At 41.5% G+C, this 13109-nt stretch overlaps 2 protein-coding genes and 1 pseudogene across 3 annotated transcripts in view; 2 read left to right on the forward strand and 1 right to left on the reverse strand.

The window, feature by feature from the left end:
- LOC141758006 (neurotrypsin-like) overlaps window positions 1–13109 on the reverse strand; it is a 40974-nt gene that overhangs the window by 17281 nt on the left and 10584 nt on the right. For both annotated transcript variants that reach the window (XM_074619014.1, XM_074619013.1), the window contains exon 3: window positions 10819–10861. In XM_074619014.1, coding sequence (XP_074475115.1) covers window positions 10819–10861 — 43 coding nt within the window. The remainder of the gene's footprint in view (window positions 1–10818; window positions 10862–13109) is intronic.
- LOC141758007 (E3 ubiquitin-protein ligase TRIM39-like) lies at window positions 406–5007 on the forward strand (annotated as a pseudogene).
- Window positions 6912–9753, forward strand: LOC141758008 (E3 ubiquitin-protein ligase TRIM39-like). Its single transcript, XM_074619015.1, has one exon. The coding sequence runs from the start codon at window positions 6914–6916 to the stop codon at window positions 8552–8554; it is 1641 nt and encodes a 546-aa protein (XP_074475116.1). The 5' UTR covers window positions 6912–6913; the 3' UTR covers window positions 8555–9753.

The following is a 13109-nucleotide window of genomic DNA, read 5'->3' on the forward strand; positions in this document are numbered from 1 at the left end:
TTTTTTGCTTCCTTCGGTCCTTTCTTCTTTCTTTCCTTTCCTCCATCAACTGATCCCCAGTGACAACAGTGAATATTAATTTTTGCCTTGTATTTGAGTATTTTTTTCCTCTGTGGTGTTGCGACTTTCTCTGAAGGATTTCAGTCTTTCAGGGTTTTTGAGGCCAAGCAGCTACTAAACTATGATTAATGGCGGAGGTGCTTCAGTAACCGGCAACAGTCTTATCTCTTCGACACACACAGCTTGGCCGTCCTGGAACATTATCTACGCAGTGCAACCCTCAAGCCCAACACACATACACACTCACAGATTTGCTGCATAGCGACCGAGACAGAAACACACACTAAAGTACAGTCACACACACACACACACACACACACACAAGGTCCAATTTGGAGGAAGATAAGAAGAATAGCAGAAGAGGGCAGCAGTGAGAGAGTCTGAGAAACAGGAAATCAATCAGACAGAAATGTACTGAACTAAAACAGAAATCTATCCTCAAACAATAAATAATAGAGAACACACTCAGAGATTGGACCCAAAAACAACCCTCACTGGTATCCAAACCTCGAAAAGCCTCAGACTTCACAGACAAAAAAAACGTGTCTGTCCCTTTAAGAAACATGACACAGGAAGAAACTGAAAGTTATTTCCTGGGAAACAACCAGGATCTCCGTCGACATTATTTCTCTTTTACAGACCAACACCAACAGAGGTAAGTAGTCTTTGCTGAGCCAAACTTTCATTACACATAAGAAGTGAAATCTATGTTGTGTGTAGTTTGTAGTTTCATCCCACTAGCTGCCATTTGAGCCTTGTTGTTGAGAAATACTGCTTTCTGAAGCACAATAAATGTGTTGTAGTTGGAGAAATGATCTAAACACAAGGCCCATTTAGTAATCTTTCATATCACATGGTCTTCATCAGCAGATTGAGTTGGCCCGGTCGACATGGAAATGTATGTTTTTGCTCTGAATGCACTTTAAGAACTTCCTCGTCCATGTTGGCTAAAAAGTTGATTTTTCACCTTGGAAACAGCAGTTGACAAAACGAAACTCATCACAAAGTTCATTTATTAGCTTTTCTGGAGCTTTCGCATCGTCTTCATGGATATTGTTACATGATATTGTGGTGATTTTTTCAACTGCTGTTTGTAAAGTTAAACATGAACTTTAGCTGTTAAGCCGACGTGGACAAAAACTTAATAAAGACACAGTGAAATAAAATACATTTTCCAAGTTCTTTAGTAAGTATTCTCTTGGTATATAGCAAATATTTTGCCTAAATTTCCTTCGGGATCTATCTATCTATCTATCTATATATATATATATATATATATATATATATATATATAGGTAAAAATTTATAATAATTATTGAGGATTTTAAAATCCTTCCATTACAATATCATGATGTTTTGATGAGAGGGTCTCTGTTTTGTTTGTATATCGTGCACACACACAAGGACACACACATGATGTTGATGTGGTTTCAGACTATTTCACTGATCGACGGTGGTGGTAACATCCAACTATAAAGTAAAGAATCTCTTTCTGTCCCTCCCTCTGTGTGTTACTCACATATGTCAAGAACCATTCATCCGATTGACTTCACACTTGGAGGGTGTACTGCCGACACGACACGCATACAGCGCTCTGTACAGCAGTGGGGGAGGAGCTTAATGGCTTTGCAGACTGAGACTAGCATGTCGTCCAGAGCAAGCAGACCGCGGTTACATGCTCCGAACGACCACGACAACTGCAAACGGCAATACCGGGAGCCAAGCAATCGTTCCAAACAGCCGCGGCTCATTGACCGCCGTTCACCTTACAACCAAACATCCTGGAGTCACCACGAGTGGAAAGCCAACTGAAAGTAAAATCTAACCAGAGACCAGTGTGTGTTTTTCCCCCGTGAGTAAGACTATTTCCCCGGTGACACTGATAAACTATTATTACATTGCAACACTACAACCGCCAGCAAAATACCTCCGCTAATTAAATCCATGCTCTACATTAAAACCGCAGTGGTTATGTCAAAGTAAGCGACTAATATGCCTATTTACAGAAATTACCAGATTGACAGATGGTTCATCCAATAAGTGCCTGCCCTTTTCCAAACAGTTTCCAATGACGGCTTCTCAGATGGTTCTGTGTAACAAACCATCTGGCGGGTCAGGTTAAATTGTTTCAGCAATAAATGCATTTCAGAAAAACACCAAACATAAAGAGACCCCGTGTTTGTTTAGAGGTAAACTCCACAGGGTACTGGAAAAAAATTTAAATTTGAGTGGGCGTATTCATTTGAAAAAAAAAACAGAAAAAAAAGCCTAACCCTTTAAAGTGCTCCGGAAAAAGTTCTGTGACAACTGGGCAAACTCCATCATGTGATATGATCAAAAGCTCCACAACAGCTATTACACAGACCTTTTGATAAGATTATTTTTTGCTGTTTCCAAGTTCAATAATGAACTTGTTTGTTTTCAGAAATGGCCTCCAGCAACAGTTTCTTATCCGAGGAGCAGCTTCTTTGTCCCATCTGCCTGGAAGTGTTCACTCGGCCAGTTTCCACTCCATGTGGACACAACTTCTGCATGTCCTGCCTCACGTCCTACTGGGACGACATACCAGTCAGCCTGTGTCCGGTCTGTAAGGAGACTTTTGAAAGGAGACCGGACCTTAAGGTCAACACTTTCATCTCAGGGCTTGTATCGCAGTTCATGTCGCTTCAAGTGACAGACGATCACATCTGGAGCCTGGCCCAACAGCAGGCTCGCGGTGGTGGAGCGGTGCTGTGTGATATCTGTACGGACACCCAGCAAGAGGCTGTCAAATCCTGTCTGGAGTGTCTGACTTCTTACTGCGATGTCCATCTAGAGCCTCATCACAGAGCTGCCGGCCTGAAGAGACACACACTGGTTGAGCCCTTGGCGAGCCTGGAGGACAGGATCTGCAAGGAGCACTCTAGACTACTGACGTCATTCTGTAAAAACGACGAAGTTTTGCTGTGTGACGTCTGCGCCGGTTCGCGCCACATGAACCATGACGTCGTTCCTGTGCAGCGAGCGTACAAAGAGATGAAGGCTCTGCTGGGGGACGCTGAGGCCAAAGTGCAGCAGATGATCCAAGAAAGGCTGCAGAAGGTCCGAACCGTGAAGGAGTCAGTAGAACAAAGCAAGACAGAAACCAAAGATGTGATAGCAAACAGCGTGCAGGACTTGGCGGCGCTGGTCTCTGAGATCCAGAAGAGCCAGGCGGAGCTTGTGAAGGTGAACGAGGAGAAACAAAAAGCAGCAGAACAACAAGCAGGTGGGTTTATTAGCAGTATGGAGCGAGAGATCACCGAGCTGCAGAAGACAACGATGAAGATGAGGGAGCTGAAACAGACTGAAGACCCATTTTGTTTCCTCAAGAGCTCTCCAAACCCATCCATCCTCCCACACACGATGGACTTGTCCACATTCAGCTTTAACAGACATGTGGAGATACACCACATACGGAAATCATTAAGCACACAAGTCTCTCAACTGCGAATGTTGCTGAATAAAATGAGCACAGAAATACAAAAAGTCTCTGACGGCACAGATGTGTCAAGTGATGCTACGCTGAGTTATATGCAGCAGTATGAAGTGGACGTTTTGCTCGATCCTGATACAGCTCATCCTCTGCTCGCTATATCTAATGACAAGAAACAGGTGAGATACGGGATGGGTTCAGGTTTGTGGGTAAACCAGAACCCGAATATGTTTACAGAACATCTCGCAGTTCTGGGACAGAGAGGCTTCTCGTCATGCAAGTTTTACTTCGAGGTGTTCGTGGGTGGAAAGATTGAATGGTGTCTGGGCGTTGCCACGGCGTCGGTCCAGAGGAACGGGGTGCTTGCTCAGGTTCCTCTCTGTGGACTCTGGGCCATCTGCTTCCTACAGGACAAGTTTGAAGCCTTCAGTTCTCCAAACGTGCCGGTACACTTGGGGAAAGTGGAGCGGGTCGGCGTGTTTGTGGATTATAACGAAGGGAAAATTTCTTTCTATGACGTACAGACCGCAACACTCATTTACTCGTTTACTGACTGCTTCTTTATTGAAGAACTGCATCCCTACTTTAATCCGTGTGATAATGAATATGGACCAAACTTTGAGCCGATGATAATTGTTCCTGTCAGTCGTACGGAGTAATTTGTGGGTTATTTAAAATGCAACGGATGTGTTTGATTGCAAAAAACATGGTAAAGCAGCTTTTTATAATCATAAAATATGTAACGCATTTAAGGAGATGAACATCTTCTTTTGCCGATTTCCGTCTCTATTGTGTTTCAGTGTGCCTTAGATCCAAACTGTGACTTTACATAGGAAAACACTATGTGTACACATCAGTACCTTGATTAATTATTTAATTTTGAGAAAATATCAAGTGGAGGGAAAAAAAAACAGAAGAGTAAATTAAAAAGAGAGAACTAAATAACTAATGAATCAGGTGCCGATGTAAATGCAGAAAGGACAAACGGGTAGAGGGGAAAGTAAAGTGTGCAGGATATCATTATTTGTTCATGTTTGTAATGGTTGTTTATAAAAGAGGAAGTAAAAGCTTAGAGCACATCGGTCTAGTTCCACCATTACAGACTATTTTTATGCCCTGAGGGCTCAGGGCACTATGAAATGTGTTTGAGTGCACTCTGGTTGACTTTTTATTACACTAATGAAAACATAGTTATGAATATTATATTTTATTTCTGCTAGTAGATCCCCCTAAATCCTACACACTGGTCCTTTTAAAAGGTTAATCCACCAGATATATTCGCTTAAATAACAGACTTAAAAAGGTAGTAAAAATGCCATGTTTATTTTCTATACGAGTGGACATGTGAGTTGTTATGTTGATTTTATGATATCACAAAATGTATGACTTGTCACTGCAATTAAAATGTTTTTAAAGCTGTATATGATCTGTAATGGTAGTAAAACGTATTGCCAGCTTGATGAATTGTAATAAAGTAAAAAAGCATTACGTAACCGACTTTATTTTTATTAATTTTTTTTAATTTGTATTATTTTTTTGTTTTGTTGGGCAAAAATGTACTGATGTAAAACAACCCTCACTGGTATCCAAACCTCAAAAAGCCTCTGACTTCACAGACAAATAAAATGCGTCTGTCCCTTTAAGAAACATGACACAGAAAGAAACAGAAAGTTAAGTTATTACCTGGGAAACAACCAGGATCTCCGTCGTCATTATTTCTCCTTTAAAGACCAACACCAACAGACGTAAGTAATCATTGCTGAGCCAAACTTTCATTACAACACATAAGTGATAATGTGTGTAGTTTGTAGTTTCATCCTACTAGCTGCTATTTGAGCCTTTTTGTTGAGAAATGCTGCTTTCTGAAGCACAATTAAAAATGTGTTGTCTTATTGGTAAAATAATCCATTTAGTAAAACTTTCATATTACATGGTCTGCAGCAGATTGAGTTTGCCAAGTTGACATGGAAATGTATGTTTTTGCTCTGAATGCACTTTAAGGAATTCTCATCCATGTTGGCTAAAAAGTTGAGATTCAAAGTTGATTCTCCACTTTGGAAACAGCAGTTGACCAAAAAACAAAACTCAACACAAGCTCCATTTATTAGCTTTTCTGGAGCTTTCACGTCGTCTTCATGGATATAATTGCACGATATTGTGGAGATTTTTTTCAACTGCTGTTTTTAAGTCAAGAATGAACTTTGAACTTCAGCTGTTAAGCCGACGTGGACAAAAAGTCAATAAAGACAGTGAAATAAAAAATACACTTTCCTGTGTCTGTTTAGTAAATGCTAAATATAGGTTTTAAAAATATAATTCATGAGTAATTTTATATCAAAATCCTTCTCTTTTATATTTCTGTTACGATATTTTTGAGGAAATGAATGCAGACTAGTAAACCTGTAAAGCAGGTTACATATTTTTCCAAAGAAGTTGGCTGTGAGGAAGGAAATGCATTCAGGGTTGCAACTAACGATTACTTTCTTAATTAATTATCAATCATTTGGTCCATAGAATATCAGAAAATTGTGAAAAAATCCTAAAGCCCAAGCTTTTCAGTTTTGACCTTCAGTCCAAAACCCAAAGATATTCAGTGTGTCAGATATTCATAAAAGAGAAAGTGGAGACAGTTAACTTTTGATATTTTTGCAAAAAGTAAAGTAATCTACTGCTGTGTGGATGCCACGTTAGTTCTGACCAGAAAGTCACACAATAACACAAACAAACTAACCGATCGAGGCAGCGGTAGACCAGAAACTCCCGTGTTATGTGAGGTAAAATTACTGTTTTTGGGAATGGAGTCTGGTGGCTTTGAAGACAGCGATATAACGGCTTCAGGTCCCCGTCGAAAAGGGCTGTCTGATGGCAAGATAAAGCAGTGAAAATATTCTTAATATAGTGTACACTTGCACGTTCACAGCCACTTTACCTCGCCCTCAGAAAGCCCTTTCCAACAGGGAACTGAAGCGGTTATATTGCTCTCTTCAAAGCCACCAGACTACATTCACAAAAACATAATTTTACCTCACAGGTGTATACATACAACCTCACTTCAAAAAATCCAAACTAACCCTTTCAGTTATTTCCAAACACAAGCACAGCTAACTTCTCAGCTAGTGCTACTCAGCCAGTGCTAGCGTTCACATTATTCATAACCATTGATTAGCTTACTTTGGTAACCTATGTCACACTGCTGAGTGGGCGTATCCATTTGAAAAAAAAAAAAAATGGAAAAGAAAGCCTAACCATTTAAAGTGCTCGGAAAAAAAACTAATTGAATTTTAACATCTTCAGTTCAACTCCATCATGTGATATGATCAACAGCTATTAAATAGACCTTGTAGTCAGATTATTTTTTGCTGTTTCCAAGTTCAATAATGAACTTGTTTGATTTCAGAAATGGCCTCCAGCAACCCTCTCTTATCCGAGGAGCAGCTTCTTTGTCCCATCTGCCTGGATGTGCTCACTCAGCCAGTTTCCACTCCATGTGGACACAACTTCTGCATGTCCTGCATCACGTCCTACTGGAACGACGTACCAGTCAGCCAGTGTCCGGTCTGTAAGGAGACTTTTTTAAGGAGACCGGACCTCAAGGTCAACACTTTCATCTCACAGCTTGCGTCGCAGTTCATGTCGCTTCAAGTGACAGACGCTCACATCCGCAGCCCAGAACAACAGCAGGCTCGCGGTGGTGGAGCGGTGCTGTGTGATATCTGTACGGACACCCAGCGAGAGGCTGTCAAATCCTGTCTGGAATGTCTGACTTCTTACTGCAACGTCCATCTAGAGCCTCATCACAGAGTTGCCGGCCTGAAAAGACACACACTGGTTGAGCCCTTGGCGAGCCTGGAGGACAGGGTCTGCAAGGAGCACTTCAGACTACTGACGTCGTTCTGTAGAAACGACAGGGTTTTGCTGTGTGACGTCTGCGCCGGTTTGCGCCACGTGAACCATGACGTTGTTCCTGTGCAGCGAGCGTACGAAGAGATGAAGGCTCTGCTGGGGGACGCTGAGGCCAAAGTGCAGCAGATAATCCAGGCAAGACTGCAGAAGATCCGAGCCATAGAACAAAGCAAGACAGAAACCAAAGATGTGATAGCAAACAGTGTGCAGGACTTGGCGGCGCTTGTGAAGGTGATCGAGGAGAAACAAAAAGCAGCAGAAGAACAAGCAGATGGGTTTATTAGCGGTATGAAGCGAGAGATCACTGAGCTGCAGAAGACAACGATGAAGCTGAGGGAGCTGAAACAGACTGAAGACCCGCTTTCTTTCCTTCAGAGCTCCCCAAACCCATCCATCCTACCACACACGATGGACTTGTCCATATTTAGCTTTAACAAACAAGTGGAGATACACCACATATTGAAATCATTAAGCAAATCAGTCTCTCAACTGCGAATGTTGCTGAATAAAATGAGCACAGAAATCCAAAAAGTCTCTGACGGCACAGATGTGTCAAATGATGCGACGCTGAGATATATGCAGCAGTATGAAGTGGACGTTGTGCTCGATCCTGATACAGCTTACCCTCGGCTCATTATATCTGACGACAGGAAACAGGTGAGATACAGCGAGGTTTCAGGTTTGAGGAGAAACCAGAACCCGAACATGTTCACCGGAAAATTTGCAGTTCTGGGACAGAGAGGCTTCTCATCGCCTAAGTTTTACTTCGAGGTGTTCGTGGGTGGAAAGACTGAATGGAATCTGGGCGTGGCCAAAGCGTCAGCCCAGAGGAAGGGGAAGCTCGTTCTGAGACCTCAGTTTGGATTCTGGGCCATCCAGTTCGTAAAGGACAAGTTTGACACCTTCAGTTCTCCAAGCGTGCCAGTGCACTTGGGGAAAGTGGAGCGGGTCGGCGTGTTTGTGGATTATGACGGAGGGCAAATTTCCTTCTATGACGTACAGACCGCAACACCCATTTACTCGTTTACTGAGTGCGTCTTTACTGAAGAACTGTATCCGTACTTTAATCCTTGTAATAATGAATACGGTTCAAACTTGGGTCCAATGATAATTGTTCCTGTCAGTCGTACAGAGTGAATGGAAGTTCCAGAGACTCACTGATTTGTGATAGCCACTAAAATGAAACTGACGTGTTTCATTGCAAAGAAGATTTTGTCAAAAAGACAGAAGAGTAAATAGGAAATAATTAATGAATCCAGTGCAGGAGATGTAAATGCATAAAAGGAGAAATTGGTAGAGAAATTACAACAATGCAACGTGTGCAGATTATCACTATTTGATTAAGTGAGGTGGTGGTGTTTATGTTTGGTGTGGTTGCAGAACATAGTGATTATTTTAAAGAGGAAAAAATATGATTCATCTATGGGTAGGGTGTTTTATAATAAATCTATTTCCAGAGCTCTCTGGTTGATGGTTAAGCATCAATAGTCTTACAATACATTATCAAAATACACTAACATGTATCTTGACCCCGCACACCTGTGTAAAGGTGAACCCAAAATAAAGAAATACATATTTGGCAACTAGCGGTTATATTGGCAAAGAAATATCATTAAATGCTTGAAATAGGAAGAGCACAAATCTACAGCACATAGCACAAAGACATTGGTCCACTATTACAGACTATAACCTGAGGGCTCAGGGCTCTAGTATAAAATGTGTTAGAGGGCTCTCTGGTTGACTTTTTGAGCCTTTTATACAGACTTTCTGTAGGTCTGCAACACTGCAGATTTTGCTCAGGGGAATAACCCACAATGCAAAGGTTAAAATGGTGAAAACAGTGTAATTCCCCTTTGGGCTGTGCAATTAATAGAATTTCAATAACAATTTTGGTTTCCGACAATTATGAAAACAAGATAAAGCAACATCAAACAATAATTGTGCAGCATTCTGTTTCGCAATGACGCTCTCGTTGTAGTGTTGTAGATTATAACGGACATTTCTCACAAAAGACGGTAGGAAAAGAACGGGTGTAGATACTGAAACTCAAGATGTCTGAATTCCATTTAGCTGCTTCAGTTTCAGGGTTCTGGTATTGTATATGCTGGCTCACTGTCATGACTTACTGGGACACTTCACCATTAATTCAGCGCTCTTCCTACTGGGAATGTGATTTTGTATGCTGATTTCTTTTTTTTTAGGATGACACAAAATGTATGTCTTGTCAATGTAGTTAAAAATATGTTTAAAGCTGTATATGATATGTGATGGTAATAAAACTTTAATAGCCAGCTTGATTAAATTTTAATAAAGTAAAAAAGCATTACGTAACTAAACCAGCCAACATGTCATCTCTCTTCAGGGAAAGAAGGACATCTTAAAATGTCTCTTTTTGTTTTTATTTTAACATCACTGCACCTTTAAATCCCCCTCTCTTCACTACTTTTTAATTGTTCACCACCTCCCTCGTCATGTATGCCTCATTCATGCTCTTTTATGCATCTCAACACCCGCAGCGTTCAGACATACACACACACAACACTCGCGGCTAACACCCTCCTCATTGCCACGACAACGGTACTCTGCCCATCGCCATGGGAACACTCAGTCTCCCTGCTACCCATAATCCGTTTCCCAGCCACAATGAGTATTTGACACGGTTCACACTCGGAGGCTTGCTGTATGGGGGGTGGGTGATTTGTGGAAACGGCATCTTCTACACCATTCACACACATTATAATAAATATGGGAGAATTGCCTGTTTTTTCTCTGTTTAACCTGATACAATTCTGTGCAACAAAAGAGAGCTGGAGGCAAACGTTGCAACAGAGATTCATCTTGTGCAACATTTGCTGAATTCCTGTACTTGTTATCCAGGTGCTAACCTTTTTTCAGAGAGCCTCGAGGTGGTTTCCACGTGATCTAGCTGGTTTAGCGAGTTAGGTGAGAGGTGTGTTTGTAATTGCATGTGATTTTCTGTCAGTGTGTGTACGGCTGTAAAAGCACAGATATTTCTGCGATGGAAATGAGCCTGAGAAGGAGGAGTTCCCCGCCCCACCCCCCAACATGGCCTCCACTCCTCTCGCGGATATTGGGGAAAGAAGAGAAATGAGGGAAATTAAATGCAGAGGGGTACAGGCCGGAGGGAAGAGGAGAGGTAAGACCGAGTGTGGGAGCAGGGCTGAGGTGGGTGGATAAAGACTGAGGAGAAGAGGCGTCAACAAAGGGGTTTCATGAGTGTCTGAGTCAGAAATGTGGGTTAAACTGGAGGGAAAAACACAGACAGAGCAGAAGGGAAGAGATGGTGTAGGAGGAGAGGCCAGATGGAGGGACGCTTGATTTATAGCTAAGAGTACAGACAGGATGAGAGTGCTGTGTTTGGAGTATCACCTCCCACTCACCTGAGTTCTGCACCTCGTTTAAGTAACTGTCCTCAGCCACCACCTGCAGACAGGAAGAAAAAAATACCAGAATTTCAGTTTATAATCTCAGATTTCTGCCCATTATTGCGGATACAAGAGCAGACTAACAACAAGACAGACTGCCACAGTTATGCGGTTTTGCTTTCTGTTCTTTTTGTCTATTAATTAGCAGAATATCTCAGAGACTTTAGTGGAAAAATTGGGCATTGGACCCCTGCAACATGAAGTATATATGTAGAGAAATAAGTCTCAATACTAGTGACAAATGCATTCATGATGCACAAATAATAAACAAGCTTTGTGTATGTTATGTATGATTGATAATTTGTGAATGATTTATGGTGCCACATCGCAACAAATAGAAGCCAACTAGATTGAGTAAATGTTATCTATAGGGCTGTCAATCGATTCAAATATTTAATCACGATAAATCGCATGATTTCCTCAACAAAAAGCCAATGGGATTTTTATGATACTTACAAGTTTTGTTCAGCAGATAATCTTCACAAATGAACACCACTTTTATGATATTTGATGTGTAAATGCAACGCCAGGAGTAAAGCTAACGTTAGGTTATAAACGAACTACACAACGGTCGAATGAGCATGAGTATACACAACGAGGTTGTAACGGTGGACGAGTCGGCGTGATGACGTTTAGTAGTCTCATTTAGCCACTTAGTAACCGCCTTTTTTAAGACACAAAGGATTCAAAATTCACGAGTGGGATATTGTAGGACATATTTTATATTGTAAAACAAAACGTTAAAATCTCTTAAGCTTGTGTTAACCACAGACATCTAACTAAAAACCCATTGACCTCGAGACAAAAGGAACCGGAAGTGCAGAAATGCTAACTCATTTCCGAGGTATAGGACTCATTCCTGCACCTCTCTTTTGTGTAACTGCAACCAAATTTAGATTCACAAATTCGATGGTTCTCTGCATGGAGGCGATGAATGGTTATTGAATATGAAATACTATCAGGTCAAAGCCAGAAATCAGAGAACAAAGAAAAGGCTGCTAACTGATTGAACAATTTACTCGCATTTGTGGATGACTTTATTCATTAACGGCAGGGATTTTTAGTGAAAGGAAAAAAATATAACAAGTATAAGTCACCCAGGTGTGAGGTGAGAGCGTGGCGTACAACGTAAACACACACACTGTAATAGTACTAGACAGTTTCAGATATCTGACAGAAGAGTGTCTGTTTCATTTTCTGAAATCAGGTCACACCTCTACACAGCAGGGCACCTTGCAGAAGAGGAGACACATACACATACACGGTGCTGCAGCTGTGAGGGCAGTGAAATACGACACATTTCACCTTCACGCAGGTGAGTTCTGCTCTCTGGTTGTCTCTCTCTGACAAGCGACACACACACACACAGACACATTTATGAAACACCTCCCAGAAGTCTCCACTTAGTTTAATGATATTAGAGCAGGAACAGGTGACCTGTGGTAGTGAACATGAGTGCTGATATCTCCATTCATATCAATCACACGGCTCGATTACAGCGGTAATCAGTTAGGACGCTCTCACAGCTGCGTCCAGTGCTTGGCCATGCAAACACACAACAGAGCGGGGACTGTGCAGATAGACAGGAAGAAATACAGAAGCAAGGGTCCGTTTCTGCTCTGGGTGAAAAGACATTACTGCAGGATGGAAAAGTGATGTTTATGGTCCAAGCTTTTAGTCCTAAATGATACAAACTGTTTTAAAGGATAACGTTGGTATTTTTCAACCTATTTTCTCATGTTTTTGTGTCTAAGTGACTAATGGGGACAACAATTTTTTGAAACTGGTCCAGTATTGAGGGAGAAAGCTGCAGCCGCCAGTCGCTATACAAGCCGCAATGTAATCATTTGGGGCAACCTGGCACCGTCAGTTTACATCCACTAAAAGTTCTTGTTTTTGCCACTGACTCAGATTGTTGTTATAAATGTCTGACAACATTATGGAAAGAACCCTACAGAGAAATAAAACGTTTTTCTTCACCTTTCACTTGATTTGGTCTGTTTGTTACTGTCTCGCTCTCAGAAGTCTCGTTCTGATATCTCTGTCAAATTGAGCTTAATATTCAGCCATGACATGAAACATCTTTTAGAGAACACTAAGCTACACTTTCTGTACTCCAACACAACAAACTCTGTCCCGTGGTACTCTTTCCACTCTCACTCACATTTCCACCATTGTCTTTTCCGGCAACAAGTCACATGACACAATGACAAACAGAAAGGGCCCTGACACACCAAACTGACGGC

Source organism: Sebastes fasciatus, chromosome 20, assembly GCF_043250625.1.
Source record: "Sebastes fasciatus isolate fSebFas1 chromosome 20, fSebFas1.pri, whole genome shotgun sequence".
Taxonomy (NCBI): Eukaryota; Metazoa; Chordata; class Actinopteri; order Perciformes; family Sebastidae; genus Sebastes; species Sebastes fasciatus.

Bases quoted from the DNA above. Each gene is read 5' to 3' on its own strand.
- LOC141758008 (XM_074619015.1), top strand. From the start codon at position 6,914: ATGGCCTCCAGCAACCCTCTCTTATCCGAGGAGCAGCTTCTTTGTCCC.